Genomic DNA, 21,708 nt, shown 5'->3' with positions numbered 1-21,708 from the left:
CACACTTCTGGAAATAGAGGCTTTTTGGGTGGAATCTCCACACCTCTAGCCAGCTTTACCTGGCTGTGACCCTGCATACATAGTTGGATCCAAGTCTCTTCTTCCTTTAATCCTGTTTCTGATGAGGATGAGCTGATTGTCATTATGCTGTGTTTAGCACAGTGCTTGGCACAAAGAGTTCACTACTTCCATTAACAGTAACATTTACCACCATTTCCCCCTCTACACACATTAACCACTTGGACTGTAGCTTCTACTGCCTCTATCACCAGTTCTTCCACTTCTACCATTTTTACAGAACACACACACACACACACACACACACACACACACACACACCTCTACATATACATCTTTGTATTTGATTTTACTATCATTTTACACATGAGTTTATGTAGCCTATATATGTTTATGCACATATACATGTATACCCATGTGTGTATGCATGCCCAGTTCCTACCCCTGCATGCTTCACAACTTCACAGATTCTACTGTGACTGTACAATAGCATCAACAGCAAACAATGTCATTCGGCTCTGGAAGCTAGGTATTTGCTTCTAATTCATGAATGGGTAAGTCAACTCTCTCTACATAAGGGCCACCAAAGTACAGTGACTAAAGGGATGGTTAATTTTATGTGTCAACTTGACTGGTCACAGAGTGTCCTGATAAAGATTATTTCTAGAACTGTTTAGAGGGTGTTTCTGGATGAAGTTAGCATTTGAGTCAGTGGGCTCAGTAGAGCAGACTGCCCTCCCTAATACAAGTAGGCAATCCATTGAGGTGTGAACAGAGGCAAAAGAGGAGGAAAGAGGAATCCACTCAGTTTGTCCTGGCTCATCTGCTGATCTGGGTCATGTCAGCTCATCTTCTCCTGCCCTTGGACTGTGATTTATCCCATCTGCTACCCTGTTCTCAGGCTGTTGGACTTGGAATTATACCACTGGCTTTTCTGCTTATAGATGGCAGGTCATGGGACTTCTTGGCCTCTATAACTGTGTGACCCAATTCCTCATACTTAATAAATAATGAAATATTATATATGTCATATATGCAATCTAATATGTAATGCATAAATACATAAAATACATACCCTACTGGTTCTGTTCCTCTGGAGAACCCTGACTAATACAATGACCTTGTAAATGTTATTAGAGTAATCTCAGTTTCAGGAGTAATATTATTAACTCTGAAACTACTTTGTCAAACCACTGGTCTCATCCGTAAGGAGGGCATGTCAACAGTAATAATAGCTAATAACTTTTATTCCCTTACTTTGTGCTAGGCACTGTCCCAAGTATATATCTCAATTTATTTGATTCTCAATTGACCCTATGGAGATACTATCACTTTTTCCATGTTCAAATGAGAAAACTGAGGCACAATCCAGGTCACAGAGTAGTAAGCAGCAAAGCAGAGATTAGAAGCTAGATATTTGAGTGCAGAATCTTGGGTCCCAATCACTCTGTTGTAGAATTTCTCGGAAAAATAAAAGTGCCAGCTGAGGTCAAACAGAGCATGAACACTCCTATGCAATGGAAGTCAGTGCAGGAGGAGGTCATTGGCACACACCGCAGAGAGGACCCAAGAGGACCGAACAAACTATGAAGCAAAGCCATGATGAGAGGCCATCGTGTGCACTGAAGACAGGGACGCACAGAAGCTCCGAGATTTCTCACTCATTAACTCACGTGCCCTCATTCCCTCAAACTCTATTCACGCTAATGTTACATACATTCTCTCCTTGAATCCTCTCAGTAGCACATGTGGAAACTGAGGCTTGGAGAGCTTCAGTAACTCACTCAAGACAGCACCACTGTGGGTCAGGAAAACAGGCCTTCTAATTCCTAGCCCATTGCTCTTTTCCTTGGAACTACAGGAACAAGGAAAAATGAGAAATGAAAATGACGAAGCCCAGAGTGACAGTGAAGGTCAAGGAGCTTAAAAGTGGGTTTTAGATGATATTTTTCAAAATTTCGTTAGGCTGATCCAACGGTTTCACAGATCAGTTCTTCTATATAGCAGTCAGTATATGGGGAACATGTGACAAGGCAGTTACTCTATTTCTCTGTGCCTGATACTATCACTTATAAGAATAGTATTACTTACCCTTAATAGTATTACTTAACAGAATCAATGAAATCACTGATGAACTTAGGAACGACTCTTTAAACACACCCTGACTTCTACTAATGTAACCACTAAGCAATTTCTCAATAATCCAGTGGCAACTTTCACTGCATGAATAAAAATGACCCCAAGCCCTCATTTTTATTATTAAGGCCAAGCTTTAAAATACCTGAGTTTCAGAGTGTCTGCTTTGAGGTAGGATATCATATCTGAGAGCATTTGTTTTAAGAAGTGAAAGGCAGGGTCATCCCCTGAGCTACTGCCAGGCTTTCCTAGGAAATAGACCTCCTGAAGCCAGCCGCTGCCTGCAGCCCTAGACATTGTTACAGGCAAACCCTGCACTCCAAACACATGACAAATTGCTGCCGTTCATCAAGTGTTTACAACATTGCTGGGAACTTTGTGGAATTATAGATACATATCTTGATCCTCACAGCGACCCAAAACAGGTAGGATTTATTGATTTCTCCATTTTCCCATGTGAGGAAATCAGAGGCCCAGAGATATTAAATAACTCTTCTAAGATCACACAGCTAGTGTGGAGCTCAAAACATAAACCTAAGGCTATCTGACCACAAAGTCTATGCTCTTAACTCCTTATAACACATTCCTTCGATCTTCTTGTTTTCAAGTATTGCTGTGTTGTTCAATTTTTTTAAATCTCAAAATTATGTAGCTGATAAGAAAGAAGTATTTGATTCTCTCCCTGCTTTCAAAGAATTTATAATTTAGACAGAGAGCTGAACTACACCCAAGAATCTAGAAAATAACAAAAATAGACTGTATATAATTGAGTCTCAAGCTAAGAACCATCTGAGTCCATTATATTATTCAGCCAGTATTGGCTGAACTATTATTACATGCTACACAGACTGCCACTATGCATTCTAATTATGCCAAGTTACTGTGGTTCCTCGACACATCAGGATGTTTCTTGCCTCTGAGCTTTTTCTTGTGTGGTTCCCCTGCTTGTAACAACCTTGCCTCCAATGTCCTTTCCACAAACTTTCATTTATTCTTTTTTCTTTTCAGCTTGGTAATTTTCCTTTATTTTGATGACTAACAAGTGAATAGGCCTTTTTTTACACTACTTTTTTTGTTGGAGTACAGTGGCTTTACAATGTTGTGTTAGTTTCTACTGTACAGCAAAATGAATCAGCTATACATATACGCGTATCCTCTCTTTTGAATTTCTTTCCCATTTAGGTCACCACAGAGTATTCAGTAGAGTTCTCTGTGCTATACAGAAGCCCTTACTTATTCTTTAAGGCACTAATTAAGTATCATTTTTCTCTGATCCTTCAACAGTTTATTCTCCATACAGCAGTCAGGACGATCCTTTAAAAAGATAGCTTAGACAACCTTGCTTATGATATTTAATTCAAAAACAACAAAACAATGTTAATTCATGTTGATGTATGGCAAAAATCATCACAATATCATAAAGTAACTATCTTCTAATTAAACAAAAAGTAACAACAAAACCATTGAATGCCTCACGTGTATGATCTCAGCCCTAGCAACCTCTCCAAACTCCTCCCTACGACCCTCTTTCTCCCTCATTACACTCTAACCGCACTGGTCTCCTCTCTGTTTTACAAGGATGCCCTCCACTCTCCTACATCAAGGACTTTGCAAATGCTGTTCCTGCTTCCTGGAATGTTTCTGTATGGCCAGCTGCCTCTCAACCGCTAGGTCTCACCTTAGAAGTGTGGCCATGTCAAGTTATTTAGCCTGTGACTCACGTTTTCTCATTTATAAAATCTATAATCATTGTATCTACTTCTTAAAGATTGTCACAAATGAAATCGTTCACATCCTTAGAACGGACACTATGTCAGCATTGACTGCAATTTCTAATACTGTCATTGTTCCATTGTTGTCACAATGGCTCCCTAGGCTATCTGCCTGTTTCTACCTGCTTCTTCACTATATGTTATTTACACAGCATCCAGACTGATCTTCCCCAAATAAATGTCAGCTCACTACCTGGCTTCCCAACGCATTTAGAGCAAACTCCAAACTCAGTTCATGGCTTCTAAGAATCACCACTACCACTGCCCTAGCACACTGAGTTTTAGCTCTACTCCTTGCCTTTTTCGTTCTTGAAACTCATTGAGAGTGGTTCTCGCTTGAGAGTGCACCCCGGCTGTCCCTCTCTTGGAACATCTTCCAGACCTCCATGATGGGGGCCCAAATGTCACCACTTCAGGAAGGCTTTTCCTGATGGTCCTCCACCTCCTTGGTTTCATTGCCAATCCCATTTTATTATCCTAATATGCTTTTTTCTTTATAAAAGCAGACTCATAGACACAGGAAACAAACTAGTGGTTACCAGTTGTAGGGGGAGGGTCAGGTACAAACTATCGGACGTAAGGCAGGCTACGATGATATACGACACAACAGAGGGAATATAGCCAATATCTGTAACAACGGTAAGTGGAGTGTAACCTTTAAAACTTATATATATATTTTTCCTCATAGCATGTACCACTGTTCAAGTAAGAACTACAGCCGTATCTTATTTGACCACCATGTCATTTCTCTGTTATCACTGTTTTACTTGAGTGCCCTAGGAAAGGCACTCATTCCCTGGGATCTATTCTTCTTAGCCATAACATAGGTCCTAGACGTGATCACATAATCTGCTCAGCCCTGGAAGACACTTCTATTCCCCACTCTGTGTGGGGTAGAAATACCAAAAACACAAACACAAAAGTATGTTCGAAAGTACCAGGTTGAAGGAGGCCATCCAGACATTGAAAACAGGCTTATATTATCTTTTAAAGACTACTGTCAAAATGAAAATCAAAATTAAATGTTTGGGAGAGAATATGGTGGACTCCTAAAATCTACCCACAGACCCTCACATGAGAGAAACATTGTACTATTGAATCTATTCTCTTGAAATAAAGAGCTTCTCTGTTAGTGTCTGAATCAGAGATTTCCTGACTCAGGACTCCCCTCTGACTCTTAACAGGAAAAAAAACCCCATAATTATAGCTAATGAATAAAATATTAGCCAACAGTCAACTCTGCTAAGTACTGACATAGACTCAGAGCTGATTGCTGCCCTGGGACTAACCTGCTTTGCTCACTCACACAAATAGAAGCTGCTTATTCAAGAGGCATGCCAACTAGCTTGGTTTGCGTGAAAGAGTGATGACAAAGGATAAACTCCAAAGAGTCATTTCATTAATGTGATATTAATATTCTATAGAGAAGAAGAAAGGGCGAGGCCAAGGGTTGAAGAAACTAAGATTCATTGATCATCTTCTGTGTATTCCCAAGCTTTATATAATCTATATTATTTAGTCTTTGTGACAATCAATGAAGTAAATATTTCTATGTTCACTTTAGAGACATGCATATCAAAGCTCAGCTGTTCACTGACTTGTATTAGAGGCAGGGTTGAACCCATGCTAATTTGGCTCTGGGCCTGTACTTGCTCCATTACACAATGCCGCTTATATGTAATACACAGTATAAAGGGGCTTAGAAGTAAAAATGGCTATTGTAAATGCATTGAGTTCCTAAAAAGAGGATTACAAAATATATCTGCAGAGATACAGCAAAAACATAGACCCCTGTTTTGTGAATAATGGTTAAAAACAATAAGAGTTTGAGATTAGGGAAGAATATAGTCCTTAGATATTTTAAAAAAACATCAGGTAAAGAAAAAATAAAGGGACTTCCCTGCTGATTCAGTGGTTAAGAATAACTATAGTTATAGTTAGCTATAACTAATCCTCATTAGCTATAACTATGGGTTTTTTCCTATTAGGAAGAGTCAGAGGGTAGTCCTGAGTCAGGGAATCTCTGATTCAGACACTAAAACAGAGAGAAGCTCTTTATTTCAGGGGATGCAGGTTCGATACCTGGTCAGGGAACGAAGGTCCCACATGCCTCTGAGCAACTAAGCCCTCGTGCCAAAACTAGAGAGGTCGTCCGCTGAAATGAAAGATCTGCAGGATGCCATGAAGATCCCAGCTGCCACAGCTTAAGGCCCAATGTGGCCAAAAGATAAAAAAATCTTTTTTAAAGAAAGGAGTAGAGACGACACCCATTGCATCAATCAGCAGATCCAGGATAGATGATTGAGAGTGTAGAGTAAGGAAGTCGTTTCTTTTCCAGCCCAACTTCAAGAACTTTTGAATAAACAAACAAATGTGTGTGTGGGCACATGTAAGATATTTTTTATACACTGCTGTATTCTCAGTGTAGTCTCAATATAAGAGGACTTGGCATATGGTAGAGGCGCAACAAATATGTGTTAAATGAATAAAATCTGCCCTCCCAAAAGAAAAACACTGAAATCTCCAGGCAATGAGCTCCCCATCAAAGGATTTTTGAAGAGAATAAGGTTCTGAACATGAATCCCTGCCCTTGATGAGAGGTTATGTAACAGCCAAGCAAACTTTCCTCAACACTCTCTAGACACTTTGTAATGCACTAAACAGTTTAAAACTATTATTTCATTCAACCCATGCCACAACTGCATGTGTTAGGAACTATTAATATCCCATTTTACATAAGTAAAACTGAGGTTTGCAGAAGTTAAGACATTTGCCCAAGACTACATAAACGTTAAGTGGCAAGACTGAGATTAAAAGCTCAGATTTTTGTTGCTATTATGCTATATGGCCTGTTGCATCAGATAACTGCCAGGCCCCCTTCCAGTAATGAGATCTGACATATTCTATTTCTAATCTAATATCTTCATTGACGATTAATACCATGAACATGGAAGATGTTCTTCCTAAACAAGCAGCAGTTTCCATGGAAGTTGTATCTAAGAATGCTCAGCATCATGGCATTTACTTGTTCAAAGTAATTTCTTAGCATTACAAGATAAAATTGAAAACCCCTAGCATGGCACTTAATGTGTTTCAGAATTCAATGTCATGTCTTACTTTTCCACATCAGCATCCTTCTTCTGTTTATATCCTCTTCTCTACCACCTTGCTTTCAATCATGTTCTAGCTCTATAGTGAACATCCATTGCTCTGTCCTTCGGTCTGTCCAGCCATCCATTCTTACGTCTACCTACTATAAGTCAAGAATGTCATTATTTCTGGGAATAATACTCTACCCTCACCTGCCTTAGAAAGTGAAAGTGCTAACAGCTCAATCATGTCTGACTCTTTGCTACCCCATGGACTATAGCCCGCCAGGCTCCTATGTCTATGGAATTCTTCAGGCAAGAACACTGGAGTGGGTAGCCATTCCCTTTTCCAGGGTATCTTCCTGACCCCGGAGTCAAACCCAGGTCTCCTGCATCGCAGGCAGGTTCTTTACTGTCTGAGCTACAGAGTCTCACAGAAGGGAACAAATCAGTAGACCTATGTAATCCTGACCTATCATTACAGGATACATTTCAAGTTCTTTTTACTTCCATGAAGCCACACCTAAGTATTCTGGTCTCTCTTCATCTCTTGTCTTTCATACCATCACTGAAGTATAGCGAGTCTCATTTTAGATGAGATTATGTTTTAAAGTCAAAGGAAACTGTTTAAAGTCAAACTGAAACTGTGCTTGTAAATCCCTTAGCAAGAAGGTGTCACACCAGAGACTGACCAGTTTCTCAATACTTGCCTATCACAGTAAGTTTGCCCCACTGCCCTGCATGTTGAAATGGATGATTAAAATGCCAGAGAAGAAGTCAGCTTAGTTCAGAGCCAAGCTATACAGAAAATGCATATCGAGCTGAACACTACTATCACAGCACACTCATAATCATACTGAGATGCTCATAGTATTCAAGGCCGGAGGGAAGCAAGACCAACTTAGAGCACAGCAGAAGTACATTGTCCCCTCAAACTGTGACACTGGGGCCCACGTTCATAGAGTAAATAGTACAGATCATCTCCTGGGCTGTCTAATTTTTTCTCTCTTTCACACAAACGCACATAGAAAGCAGCTGACTTACCCTGTGTCATCACTGAACTCCTTCAAACAGGCCATTGAACTAAGGGTTCCCAAAGCACATGAATTTTACCTAGCTCCATGCAGTTTGTTCCTTGTTGAACCAGATCATCTCATCCAATCCTTGGTGTACAGAATCCTCCATTATTTGGTTCCTATCTCCCTCTAACAACACATTCCTTCCCATTTCTTACTATACTTTCTATACTCTAAACTCAACTAGTTTAGTTTCCAAAAGAAAACAGGATACTCCACACTTTTTGGTTCTGCTTATGATGTCTTTTCCTGTGTTTTCTGACAGATGTTTATCCTTAATACTTAGTTCAAATGTTGCATCTTCACTGTTAGGTTGATTGAATTAATGTCTCTATTCTTCATCCCTTCCCAGATCCCTGCCCAATGCCATGTAACCGTTCAGTGTTTTACTCTAACTCAGTATTTGCAAGATTGCCTAGAGAGCCTGCAACATATCCACCAGGAAGTTGAGCCTAGCCCAGATCAACTGAACCCATACTCGCTGTGTTTACTATTGTTATATTGTTATTATGTAGTATTATGGTAGTAATAGCGAACTGATATGTTTTCTATAAAAAAAAAAAACTTCCCTGACCCTCCCAAGGAAAAGCGATCTCTCCACATTTTTGCAACCTCTGAAACTTGTACCTTTCTCAATTATAAGATGTAATACATTCTACTATTATCAACATTTAATGAGTGAATAGGTAGTATGATCATTTTTAGGTTTAGTTTTCCTTCTAAGACTGACCTTCTTGAGAACAGGAGCACCTTTGTGAAGGAGTTAAGGTGATACACTCAAAACAGTTGGGGCATATCTATTAGTACAGCCCTTATGGAATACTGCATGGGGTTCCTCAGAAAATTAAAAATTGAAGTGCCATATGATCCAGAAATCCTACTCCTCAGTATACACCCAAAGGAAATGAAAACAGGATCTCAAACAGATACCTGCACTCCTATGAAGACTGCCGTATTACTCACAATGGCCAAGATATGGAAACAACCGAAATGTCTATAAACAGAAGAATGGGTACAGAAGATGTGAGAGCGATATATATAATATATATGTGTATATAGTAGATATATACGTGTGTAAATGTGATAGATAACAAATGTTAAAGATACATGAATGTCATATATTATAAATGTGATATACGTATGTGTATATATAAAGATGGATATATATAGATATGGAATATTATTCAGCCTTGAAAAGAAGGCCATCTTGCCATTTGCAACATGGATGAACCTCAAGGGCATTATGCTAAATAAGTCAGAAAAGACAAATACTATGTGATATCACTTATATGTGGAATCTTAAAAAAATAAAATACCTGAACTTGTAAAAGCAGAAAGTAGAATGGTGGTTAGCAGAGACCGAGGAGCGGGGAAACTGGAGGTGTTAAGAGTACAAACTTGCAGCATAAATTCTGGAGACTCAATGCACAATGTACTTTGTTCCTCTTGATAATCCTGACAATTTTTTGTCAGGATTATAGTTTAAAAAAATGTTCTATTATAAACTTAAACTTGCTGAGACTAGAATTTTAACTGTTTTCAAAAGAAATGATAATTATGTAAGGTGATAAAGGTGTTAGCTAGTGTTAGTTAATGCTACCACAGTAACAATCTTGTGAAATATGTGTATTGAACCAATATATTGTGCTTTCGAACTTACACAGTTATACATATCCATTATATCTCAGCTTAAAAAAAATAGTTTGGGAACATGTGGGTTAGAATCATGGCTCTGCAAGTGGCAAATTTTCTGAGCCCAAGTATCTCTAGCTATGAAATGAAAACAGAGCCAGCAACTTCACAGCCTTCTTGAGAAGAGGACACGAGAACCTCAGTATAAAGTGGTCAGCTCAACGCATGACACATCAGAGGGCACAATACTCAGACTGACAGTTCCATGGCAAGAGTATTACAGTGAGTGCACCAAAGCCAGAAAGTCCTTTGTCCCATTGAAAGTGAAGTTGCTCAGTTGCATCCGACTCTTTGCAACCCCATGGACTGTAGCCTACCAGGCTCCTCCATCCATGGAATTTTCCAGGCAAGAATACTGGACGGGTTGCCATTTCCTTCTCCAGGGGATCTTACTAGCTGCCCACAGCACTCTGTAGCCTCTAATCCGATTTATTACTAGGAGGCTCATGTTTCAATTTACTGAGCCCAACTGTACTGTAAATAAAAGGACCTCAGAGACCCATCTTTGCAACTTAACATCAGCACAGTTGTTAAATGCAATTTATTTAATCTCTCATTTAATCGAAAGTTGCAGTTGGTTGCAGTTTGTTATTTCTTCTTCCCTAACTCTTCTGAGAAATACAGACACCTGACCTGTGCTTATTGCCTGCTTTGGGGCAGGCTAAGCAGCCTTGTTGATGGGCTGCATTGCTGCACAATTAAGAAATGGGTACTTACCTCACTGGAGGCAAGTTGCCTTCTTTCGCAGCTTCTGCAAGAGCAAGAGGCAGGGCAAAAAAAAGACATGTTAGTGGCAGTCTGTTTAAGTGAACTGTTTGTACAATGACCTGACCCCCTCCCACCACCAAAGAAAATGTAGAGGTGCAGCTCACCCGCCCCACCCCAGCACCCAGGGACTGCCAGGGCCTGCATGCAGGATTCACACACACTTTATGGTGCTTAGCTATGACTGCAGTCTCTTTATATTAGACTTTTACTTCCTTGGGCCCCGAAACTCCTATGGGATTTATCTCTTAATTTCTTGTTTCTTTAAATTTTTTTTAAATTAAACTTTCCACTTTGAGATAATTGTAGGTTTACATGCAATAGTAAGAAATAATACAGAGGGACCCCCCTATACTCCTTACCCAGTTTCCTCAATGGTATGAGACCTAGGTTGATGTTCTCGCTTTCCCTTTGCCCTGTGGATGTCCACTCCCTCTAACAGCACTTGTTGTAACTAATCTCTTGTTTCTATCACAGAGTCCGGCAAAGAAGAGTGCAGCTGCTCGACGCATGCTTGAGGTAATGGTAAGCGTGCCTTCCCTGAGCACTTACTGTTGCGCTGGGCACTGTTCAGCCTTCCCAGGCCTCATCTCATCTCTCCTTACAATCATCCTACAAGAGGAGTGTCACTATCATCCCCATTTTACAGATAAGGACAATGAAGCTCAGTGGGTCCCACAACCAAACCGAAATAGCCAGTGATGAGGGAGCTGGGATTTAATAAAATTTAATAAAATGGGGAGCCCATTTTATTCCCAAAACCTTAGTCCTCTGTTCTCTGACAACTTTTCTCTCTTTCAGAGAGATGGTTTGAGGCCTGAATTATTTAATGTTCATAAAAATCAAACCACCCTCTTTGATATGGAGATAGCCATATTATCAAAGTATACTTAGAAGAGCTCTATTTCTCGTTACAGAATTTCCTTTTAGGATATGACTTAAGGTAACTTTTAGCAGTGGTTCTCAAAGCATGGCCCCCAGACCAGCTATATCAGTGTCTCCCAGTGTACTTGCTAAAAATGTGAATTCTCAAATGCTCCAAACCCAGACCAGACTTCTCCAATGGCTCAGCGGTAAAGAAGCCACCTGGAATGCAGGAGACAAAGGAGATGCAGGTTCGATCCCTGGGTCAGGAAGATCCCCTGGAGGAGGAAGTGGCAACCCACTCCAGTATTCTTGCCAAAGAAATCCCATGGACAGGGTCTGACAGGCTACAGTCCAAAGAGTTGCAGAGTCGAACATGACTGAGCAACTAAGCACAAACCCAGACCAGTTGACTTAGAACTCTGGGTTCAGGCCCAGAAAGCTATATTTTAACAAGTCCTCCAGTTGGTTCTGATGCATGCTGATGTTTGAGAACCACTGAGTTAAAGAAATTTCACCCTGAGGTTGCCCAAAGCAGTCAAATGAGCAATCAGCAAGCTGAGAAGAAACGAATGAAGAATTAGGTCTTTCAGTGTACTGTTCACTGGTGCTCGTGGCCACAGTAAGAAAAATGCTAGCACCGCACTACACATCACCCCACAGTGTACGTGTACCTCGGGTTTCATTAGAGCAAATGTGAGCAAAGGTGTTGACAGTGTCAGTGGGATCAGGCTACGGGGGATGGAAGGGGGTGAGAAGGTTCCCTTACATAGCAGAGGAAAACACACAAGAGCACAGAAAGAAGGCTGCCAAGCAGGGACGCTGCAGTCTATGGCACGAGGGCTAGCGGGGGCAGCGGTGGGGCCCTTCAGTCCATTCCTGAACACCGACCACAGTGGCCCAGGGGACTCCCATCAGGATCCCAGGTCAAGTTCACACTGAGTTTCCTCCCTCCGCTCCCTCCCCCTCTCCTACTCCACTTGGCTGTGTTGACAACACAGGCTTTGTAGGAAAACAAAGACTCCCTGCCTCCCTCTTCAGCTACTTTTCTTTTTCTTCCTCTTGGACAGATTCCCAGTGATCAAACGCAAAGCTCTCAGGGGAAGCAGGCTGGCCCAGGAGCGATAAGGGGCCAATTCCCCCAGATCTGCCATTTCACGGGCGAGCTGCCACAGCCTCTACGTGAGAATAAGCAGTGATGGATGTCCAGCCCCACAGAAAAGCAGTTTGGCACCGTCCCTTGGGAGCGGATGCAGCGGGGGGAGGTGACAGGGAGACGGGGGCACGGGAGCCATGACTGCCCGTGGCTGGCTGTGCAGGGGCCCTGTGTGTGTGTTTTCTTACCTTCCCCATCGGGCTTGGAAAGAGCAGCTGCCTGCCTCTGGAAGGCCTGGAGGGTCACGACTGGGGGCCTTGGCGGCTTTGGGGGAGGAGGACCCAGGGACTCGACGGAAGGCAGTGGCTTGGTATTGGGGAGTTGTGGATGCCTGACATCCGGCTGTTCCTCTGGGCACAAAGAGTCCAAAATATAGGTTATTATCTCCATTTCATGGTTGGCCTCAGTCTCACTCCCCTCCCACCTATTCTCCACCCAGTAGCTAGAGTGTCCTGATCAACATGTGAACCCAAGCTCACCACCATCCCAGCTGCCCAGAGGATGAAGCTCAGTCTCCTCAGCTGCTGTCCACTCACTCCATCCTTTGGTATTAAAACACCACACAGCATCAGTCTACACTTTTTTTTCTTACTACACCTTACCATCCTGCTTCCCCAACCTTCAGTCCCAACATCTTTTGCTCACACCACTGGCTTCTCAGTTTTCCAGATTTCATAAATATTTTTTGCAGCTTCTTTTTCTTTTCATTTTTTTATTCTATTTTTAATTCACCTTTTTATTTGAAGTATAGTTAGTTTACAAAGTTGTGTTTGTGCAGCATAGTGAGTCACACGTTTGTGTATGCATATGTGTATAAAGTTGTGTTCATTTCAGGTATACAGCAAAATGACTCAGTTTTTATATGTGTATAAGATCCTTTTCTTATTCCTTTGTAAGTTATTACAAGTCCAGATTTTATTTCAAAAGCCTTAAATAGCTCTCAAATAATCAAGAGTTTGTTCATTCCGCCTGATGCGAAGAGCTGACTCATTTGAAAAGGCCCTGATGCTGGGAAAGATTGAGGGCAGGAGAAGGAGATGACAGAGGATGAGATGGGTTGATGGCATCACTGACATAATGGACATGGGTTTGGGTGGACTCCGGGAGCTGATGATGGACAGGGAGGCCTAGCGTGCTGTGGTTCATGGGGTCGCAAAGAGTCGGACACGACTGAGCGACTGAACTGAACTGTTCATGCCATTCTTGTTCTGGTATGCTGTCCCTTTACTCCTCCCTTGGTGAACTTTGACTCATTCTTTAAGACCCTCCTCCGGTGATACCTTTCCTGATTTCTACCAGAAAACCGACTCATAATCAACCACTCTTTGTTCAGTATCACCTAGCATATTGTTGCCACCTCTCCATCAGTGCTGTGACAGGTGAGAAGGGCTGGTCGATCTTCCCACTGAATGTAGGCTCCTAGAGGGAAGGCACTAAGCCCTAGTGATCTCTCAGTGCCAAGCACAGGCCCAGTATCGGCAGGAATGCACAGTGACGATGGACAGATGGACAGTGACAGTGACTATTCCCTGAAAGGATTCCTCAAGCACTCATGAGGGGCAAACAATATGGGGGACACGAAGAGGAGTCACAACTGGTCTCTTGCTTTCCAGGGCTCCAAAATCCAGAACAGGTTTCAAGGCTGGCTTTGTGGTGCCTGGGCACCTGTGGATTCTATATCCTGTAATTTCCAGGACAGTCCCAATTTTACGTATTTTATTCTTCTGCACTGATGAGCTAACCAACAGAAATTCCAACCTTATATATAAATATTGTATATGCTTTTTACACTGAAAACAGCACAAAATCTTATATTATTCAAGTGCCTTGACTTTTGGTTGACAAAATACAGTGGCTGACCACATGGTAAAACTAAAGAAACTTGGCTAGTGTTTTACAAAAACATCAGTGCGAACCCCTCAAAGCCCTGCTCTCCTCTGCAGTCAAGGAGCAGGGGTCCTTCTAGCCCTACTAGCAGGGGTTACACAGGGCCAAAGTTCCTTTCTTCTAAGACTTGACGTATAAGCTGCAAAGTCAGAGATTTTAGTCTTTATCAGATAATAGAGAAGACAGTAAAATGAATGATCACTTACTTACTAACTGAGCTCCTAATTTTTATCAGGCACTGTGCTAAGCAATTTTCATGGGTTATCCCATTTGATCCTCCCAACAGCTCTGTCAGGTAGGTTATCTAGACCTTTCTTTCCTCCCATCTCTCCTTGCTCCCATTCATCCTTTCTTCCTCCCTATTCCTTCATCAACAATAATTTACTATATTCCAAGCATTGTTCTAGGGGCTGGAACTAGAGTTAAAGACAAGAAAAGATAGAGTCCTGCCCTCAAGAATTTTCATTCCAATAGGAGGAGGCTGATGATAAACACACAAACAAATAAACAGATAAGAAAACTATAACAGGGCAGTGATGGGGGACAAATAAGGATTTTGGGATTAACATGTACACATTGCTATACATAAAATAGATAACCAACAAGGACCTACTGACAAGCACAGGGAATTAAAGTCAGTATCTTGTATTAACCTATACAGGAAAAGAATCTTAAAAAGAATAGAAGTGTGTATATATATATATATATATACACACACACACACATATATATATATAACTGAATCATTTGCTGTACATCTGAAACTAACACAATGTTGTAAATCAACTATACTTCAATTTAAAAAAAAGTAAACAGAGAAAATCACAGCATTCTATTAATTCTATAAAGGAAATAAAACAGGATGATATGAAAGAATGTGAATTCTTGGTGGTGAGGTAATAGACTTTAGATAGAGATCTTTGGCTAGAGAAGGCTTATCTGGGAAAGTGTCATTTGAACTTAGACCTAAAGGTAACGAAGGAAAGATCAAAGAAAACGATTATATAGGAAGGAGGAACAGAAATCATAAGGTCCTGAGTCATAATGAAGTCTGTTCACAAAACAGCAAGGAATTCCAGGATGTCGTCTATTGGCTAGCGAGCCAGGGAAAGACAGCAGGAAGTAAGTCGGAGACATAAGCAGGGACCAAAAGAAGCAGAGCTATGAAGTCAGTAGTAAGTAGTTTAGATGCTATTCTGAGTGGAAGAGAAACCAAACAGGATTTTGTAAGCAAGACAGCCAGGCAGCCAGCCATCCATTTATTCAAAAAATACTTTCTTGAGAACTCATTGAAACTGGCCTTGTTCTTTTAGGTTCTGGGGATACAACGGTAAAGAAGACAGTTTTTATTCTCACTTAACTTATACTTTACTGAGGTAAACAAATAGATAACAAACTAGATAGGGGTAAGTGAGAGAAAACTAAAGCCAGGTAAGAAAAAGACTGCTGGAGGTGGGTGGCTATTTCAGATAGAGTGATCCACAAGGTCCACAAACAGCAGGTGGTACTAAGCGGAGACCGTGATAAAGTGAAGGAGTGAGATGTCAAAGTCCTACAGGAAAAGTGTTCCAGACAGAGCGAGCAGCAAGTACAAAGGCCCTGGGGTGGAACTAGCTTGGTATATCAGGAATAGAAAGAAGGTCAATGTGGTGAGAGAGGAAAGAGTACGAGATGCTGGCAAGGAGCAAACTGTATGAGCCACAGTAAGTCAGCTGAAGTTGAAATGAGCAGGGGAGTGATATGGTTGGATTAATGCTTTAGAGCATCACTGTACCTGTGAGGAGGAGCATAGAATGCAAGAGGGCACGAGTGTGAAAGCGTGGAGACCAGCTGGACCTTGCAGTGGTCCAAGCAAGAGATGGTCCGTATTGGTGCAGACTTGAGCAGAAGGCAGAAATGGAAGCAAGTCAGGAGATTCAGAACGTGTTTTGGTGACAGAACCAAGAACTTGCTGCAAACAATGATTAGTTACAAACAAAGAGGCAGGGAGGTGGGGTGGGTGAGGGGAATAGAATATGATTCCTAGATTTTTGACTTGAGCAAATAGGAGGGTGGTTGTGCTACTTACTAAGGCAAGGAAGACTGGCAATGGATCGATTGATAGGAAAGGAAACCAGGCTTTGTGAAGTTAAGCAGACTGCCCCAGTTCAGGCATCTTGTAAGAAGCAGAGCTAAAGGATTCAAATCTGGGTTTGTCCCACCTGTCTGTCTGCATAATTCCTGGAGATTAATCACTTAATCCAAACCTGAAATTATAATCTGGCAGATGAGCTTAGAATATCTGTGCTAGAGTGTGGGACAAACACTGCCCAGGCCACATATGAGACCACCCATGCCAGTAAGCTCTAAATTAGAAAAACACAGTGATCCCTCCCCCTAGGCCTGTGGGGACTTGATTTCTCACCTGGGGTCTGGCTGGTGAGCTTTTTGTCATAGACAGGGTGACAGATGCTCCCTGTCAAGCTCCTCTCAGGACTGGAGTTTGCTCTGCTCTCCCTGCTACATTGAGAAGGTCGGACGGTGGGATCTTCAGAGATGGCACACAATCTCCTTTGGGCCATCAGGTGCCTGTGGGAAGGTAGGGACTGGGCTTCTTTTATTTCCATATCTTCCCTGGGCTCCTCTGGAGTCGGCTTGATACTTTTCTGCTCTTTTAGATGGAAGGCCCTGCTTCCACAACTGGCAGGGAGAAAGACGGATGATGTCTCACTTTTCTGAGATAAAATCTCCCAGCTCCAGAGCTTGTTTCTGAAGCTATCATTCACCATGACTTTCTTCTTATTGGCTATCTCATCATTTGCCTGACATACATCTAACAGCAGAGGAGCCTTCTGTGAGCTTACTGCAGAACCAGGAAAACTCAAAAGTTCCAGGTAATTAGAACATTTCTGAGTCTCGCTCTTCTGAGTCTCCTTCACTTGCTGGGGATCACCATCAGCACAGTTGGGTGAGTGCTGATTGTGGCTGGATGAGGGGGGTTTCCCACTGGCCAAAGTCTTCATGGACTGTCTGCTTCCAAAGTCTCCCTTTCGAGAAACACCTGCTGGGAATTTGCTAGGTCCTGAAAGAGATGATGCATCAAGATTTTGAAATTTGGCTCGAAGTTCCTTGAAGTTTCTTAATCCTTCCTAGAGCATAAAAGAAAAGAAAGAAGCAGCACCATTAGCTGACTTCACTGTGCTTGCCAAGAGGCTCTAGGTGCTGATGTAATGCCATTGCTTATCTATTGAGTAGTATCAGTAATGCTACTGTCTATTTGAGGCAGAGTGAAACCAACCACGTGCTGTTTGAAACACTGCAGGTGTGCCTAATTTCTTCACAACATACAAAGAATAGATATATAGCACTAACAATTGTTGATAAACCCCTTGATATAAACTTTTGGTGGCTCTCTGCTGCCTGTCCAAATAAATCCCTTCATGTGGCATTTAAGAACCAAAGTTGTGGATTTATGATCTCAGCCATAGATCAACATGTGTCTGTGTGCTTAGTAACTCAGTTGTGTCTGCCTCTGTGACCTCATGGACTGTAGCCCTCCAGGCTCTTCTGCCCATGGGATTTTCCTGGCAAAAATACTGCAGTAGATTGCCATTTTCTCCTCCAGGGGGTCTTCTCAACCCATGGATTGAACCCACATCTCTGGCATCTCCTGCACTGGCAGATGGATTCTTTACCACCACTTAACCCTGATGTTGGGAGAGATTGAAGGTGGGAGGAGAAGGGTATGACAGAGGATGAGATGGTTGGATGGCATCACCGACTCAATGGACATGAGTTTGAGTAAGCTCCAGGAGTTGGTGATGGACAGGGAGGCCTGGTGTGCTGCAGTCCATGGGGTCTCAAAGAGTCAGACACGACTGAGCAACTGAACTGAACTGAACTGAAGCCAAAAGGATAATTGACAAGTTTCTAGAAACTTTATCCTCTCTGCCACCCTGCTTATGTGTTCCTGCTCCCCCAGTGCATCCCCCCATCTACTTGTCAACTGCTTTCTTGCAACAGTAATGCCCACCTTCTCCACAAAATTTGCCCTGTGGCTGACAGGTAGGCTCACTCCTTCCCTGGCTCCATGTTGCCTGGCTACTGAGCTCAACATCATAGGGTGGAGACAAGAGCAGTCTTTGGAAGCTGACAGGTACGTGTTCCATTTCTGACTCCACTCTTTATCATCTAGGCAAATACTTTGGGAAACTTGGTATCATCAGTGAAGTCTCATCATAAAAATAACTTGCAAGCTGTAGAAGGATGAGGGCTGCCATATGTAGAGAGTCCATCACAGTGCCTGCTGCTGCTGCTAAGTCCCTTCAGTCGTGTCCGACTCTGTGCGACCCCAGAGACAGCAGCCCCCCAGGCTCCCCTGTCCCTGGGATTCTCCAGGCAAGAACACTGGAGTGGGTTGCCATTTCCTTCTCCAGTGCATGAAAGTGAAAAGCGAACGTGAAGTCGCTCAGTCATGTCTGACTCTTAGCGACCCCGTGGACTATAGCCCACCAGGCTCCTCCATCCATGGGATTTTCCAGGCAAGAGTACTGGAGTGGGGTGCCAGTGCCTGGCACATAGTAAATAAAAGCTACTTAAAAGGGATGAGATGATGCTCTTGTATTTTTGACTCTCCTTGGGAAATTGTGTTCTACTTTAAATTCCACCCAAATTCAGTGAATGAAAATGGTGGTAGTAACAGCAGGCCAACCCTTGGAGCAGAGGAAGGGACACGCACAGGATCATACAGTAAGTTGGTGGTCTATGTAGGTGGGATTGGGCTCGAGGCCTGTGCATTGCTCTTCCCAGTCCCCTCCCCTCCCTCACTAAATTTACTTTTGTAAATGCATTTTGTCATTTTCTGTCTTCAGAGGAGGTGGTGGGTGGATAGAGCATAGGAGGACATCTAATGGAGCCATTTCCAAAGTACGAGCCACCAACTTCTTCCGATCATCTCAAGGGTCTTAATTTTAGGCATACAGACAATCTCCATGCAGTTAACTTTGGATTTTGCCTGCTGAAGGAATAACTGTTGGGTGACCTTTCCTCACTGTGTTTACAGTTGACTCACACCTGCCCTCAGAAGATTCAGGAAGGGAGGAATATTGAACAGGAAGTATGAAGCAGGTGTCTGGAAACATGCTCTTCCCTCTTTCTTCAACCCTCCCTCCATCCCCTTCCTTCTTTTCCTCCTCTCTCTCTCTCACTCACACACACATACATACCCCTACACACACATTTATAGCTTTCTTCACAAACTTCCAAGGGTTAATTTCTGATATTTCAACCAGCAGTCGAGTTGATTCCATTGACCTTCCTCTCCCCTTATGTGGTAGCAGCCAGTGCTGGGCATGGAATCAGGAGATCCGAATATGATGCTCAGCTTTGCCATTCTCCAGTCATGTGCCTTGGACAATTTACTTTACTTTTCTGAGGCTTAAGCTCCTCACTATAAAATGAGGATATCCTACTAACAGTTCAGGGTTGTAGCAAGGCTCACATGACATGACAGATGTATATACCTCAGTGGTTAACATTTTTTAAATTGTGGTAAAATACACTTAACTTTAAACTTAGCACTATAGCCATTTTTAAGTATACAGTATAGTACAGTAATGTTCAGTATAGTCACACTGTAGTGAATGTCCGGGACTCTTCCCATCTTGGAAGCTGGACCACTACATTCATTAAACAACAGCTTCCCCTTCCCCCTCCCCCGGGGAGAGCTGGGACAGAGGGGAAAGACAGTACAGACACTGGTCTGTGGCAGGCAGGACAGTGTAAGACCGACATGAATGGTCTGTGCTGCAGCTCTGCAAGCCCCAGCCTGAGTCACGTTCACTGGTGTGGAAGGGGTTGGGTACTGGAATGTGGGGTTTGGAGAGTGGGCTCAGGAAGAGAACAGCTACTGGCTGCAAACAGACAGATCTGAAGAGGCAGGAATAAGGAGTTCCACAATCAGGAATGTTTGTGAAAGAACTCTGGGCCACCAGAAAAGCAAAATGCCAATGTTGAGTGGTACACAAGAGGCAGGGCCACCACTGTGCCCCCTTCCCCTGTCCCCTGCCTTGGTGGGCACGAGGAGGAGCACCCACCTAAGCAGGCTCCCACTTCCCTCCTACCAATACCTCCTCTGGCCCTGCTGGCCCCAGTGGGCTTGCACACCCTGCCCATTGCTGCCTCCACCCCCACTGGCCTTAGAGGGGTCTCAGGTACAGGTGCTAGTGGGAGGAACACACGCAGAGGTGGGACTGAAGCCACAGGTAAGCCCCTGGGGTCATGCAACAAAGGAAGAAGAGCTGGATTCTCTTGTCGTGGCTGCAAGAACCATAGATTTATACCTCTGCTGCTGGCTTTGAAAACTTAGCACCTGCAGAATATCTGAATGGAGGCGTGCTCCTGCATCTGGGATGGGTCTAGCTTTAGCAGCTGTGGGCTATGTGGGCATACACACAAGGGGACTGGAGCAGGTCAGAATCCGAGCTGTCTCCATTAACTCCCACCGTGGATCCAGGCACACGATTACCGCAGTCCTGGGATGACTTTGGTGGATCTACACTAGTGGATGGTGAAAACCATGCCTGAGAAAAACCAGGAGCAATTGCCACTGTAACCACGGTTAAGGTGGGGCTGAGAGCAGTTCCAACAATAGTGTAATTTGTGAGTCAGCACAAGAGGTGAAAATTGACACAACAGAATACGCACACAGGTAAATAGCTCCGGAGGAAGAAAACTCAGTGACTTTTCTCCCAGTGGGAGCGCTCCAATTCTGCCTCTCTCACACTGCAGATCAGAAACACAGCCCAGAGACAGATCTGGGGACCTCTACTCCAATAACTAGGGAGCAGACTTGCCCCTGACAGGACAGTAACAACACAGAGAAAGTGGGGGTCGGGAGCTTTGCTCAGTATCCATCGCAGGCTCAGGTCACCACATCATCAGTCATCTCCTATCAAGGGGATAATGGCCAGCATACACTGAGGAAAGGGGTAGTAGACATCTGTACTAAAAACAGTCCTCACATCAAAAAATATAAAACACCCAGACTACACAGGGACATTCCCATATAAAAAACAGCCTTCCAAGGCAGTGTGAGGGTCAGGAATTGAAAAGCCCTCTGAGTATTTGGCTTTGAAGGCCACCAGGGCCTGCATGCAGGAGCTCCACAGGGCTGGGAGAAACAGAAACTTCTCTCTTGCAGGTTGCACACAAGGTCTCACGTGCACTGGAAACCAGCACAAAGCAGTACCTCTCCATGAACTGGGGCTAGACCT

The 21,708-nt window shown here is 43.0% G+C and overlaps 1 protein-coding gene across 1 annotated transcript in view; it reads right to left on the bottom strand.

Annotated features, from left to right (window-relative positions):
* Positions 1-17,592, bottom strand: part of LOC138070250 (FYN-binding protein 2-like) — a 33,340-nt gene extending 15,748 nt beyond the window's left edge. Inside the window, 3 exon segments of the mRNA XM_068961390.1 lie at positions 10,501-10,534; positions 12,757-12,918; positions 16,860-17,592. Coding sequence (XP_068817491.1) covers positions 10,501-10,534; positions 12,757-12,918; positions 16,860-17,592 — 929 coding nt within the window.
* Positions 17,593-21,708: the final 4,116 nt, after the last annotated feature.

The sequence above is a fragment of the Capricornis sumatraensis genome, chromosome 2 (assembly GCF_032405125.1).
Source record: "Capricornis sumatraensis isolate serow.1 chromosome 2, serow.2, whole genome shotgun sequence".
Classification (NCBI taxonomy): domain Eukaryota; kingdom Metazoa; phylum Chordata; class Mammalia; order Artiodactyla; family Bovidae; genus Capricornis; species Capricornis sumatraensis.
The sequence above is the reverse complement of the archived record's forward strand: the minus strand, read 5'-3'. Positions and strand labels throughout refer to the sequence as shown.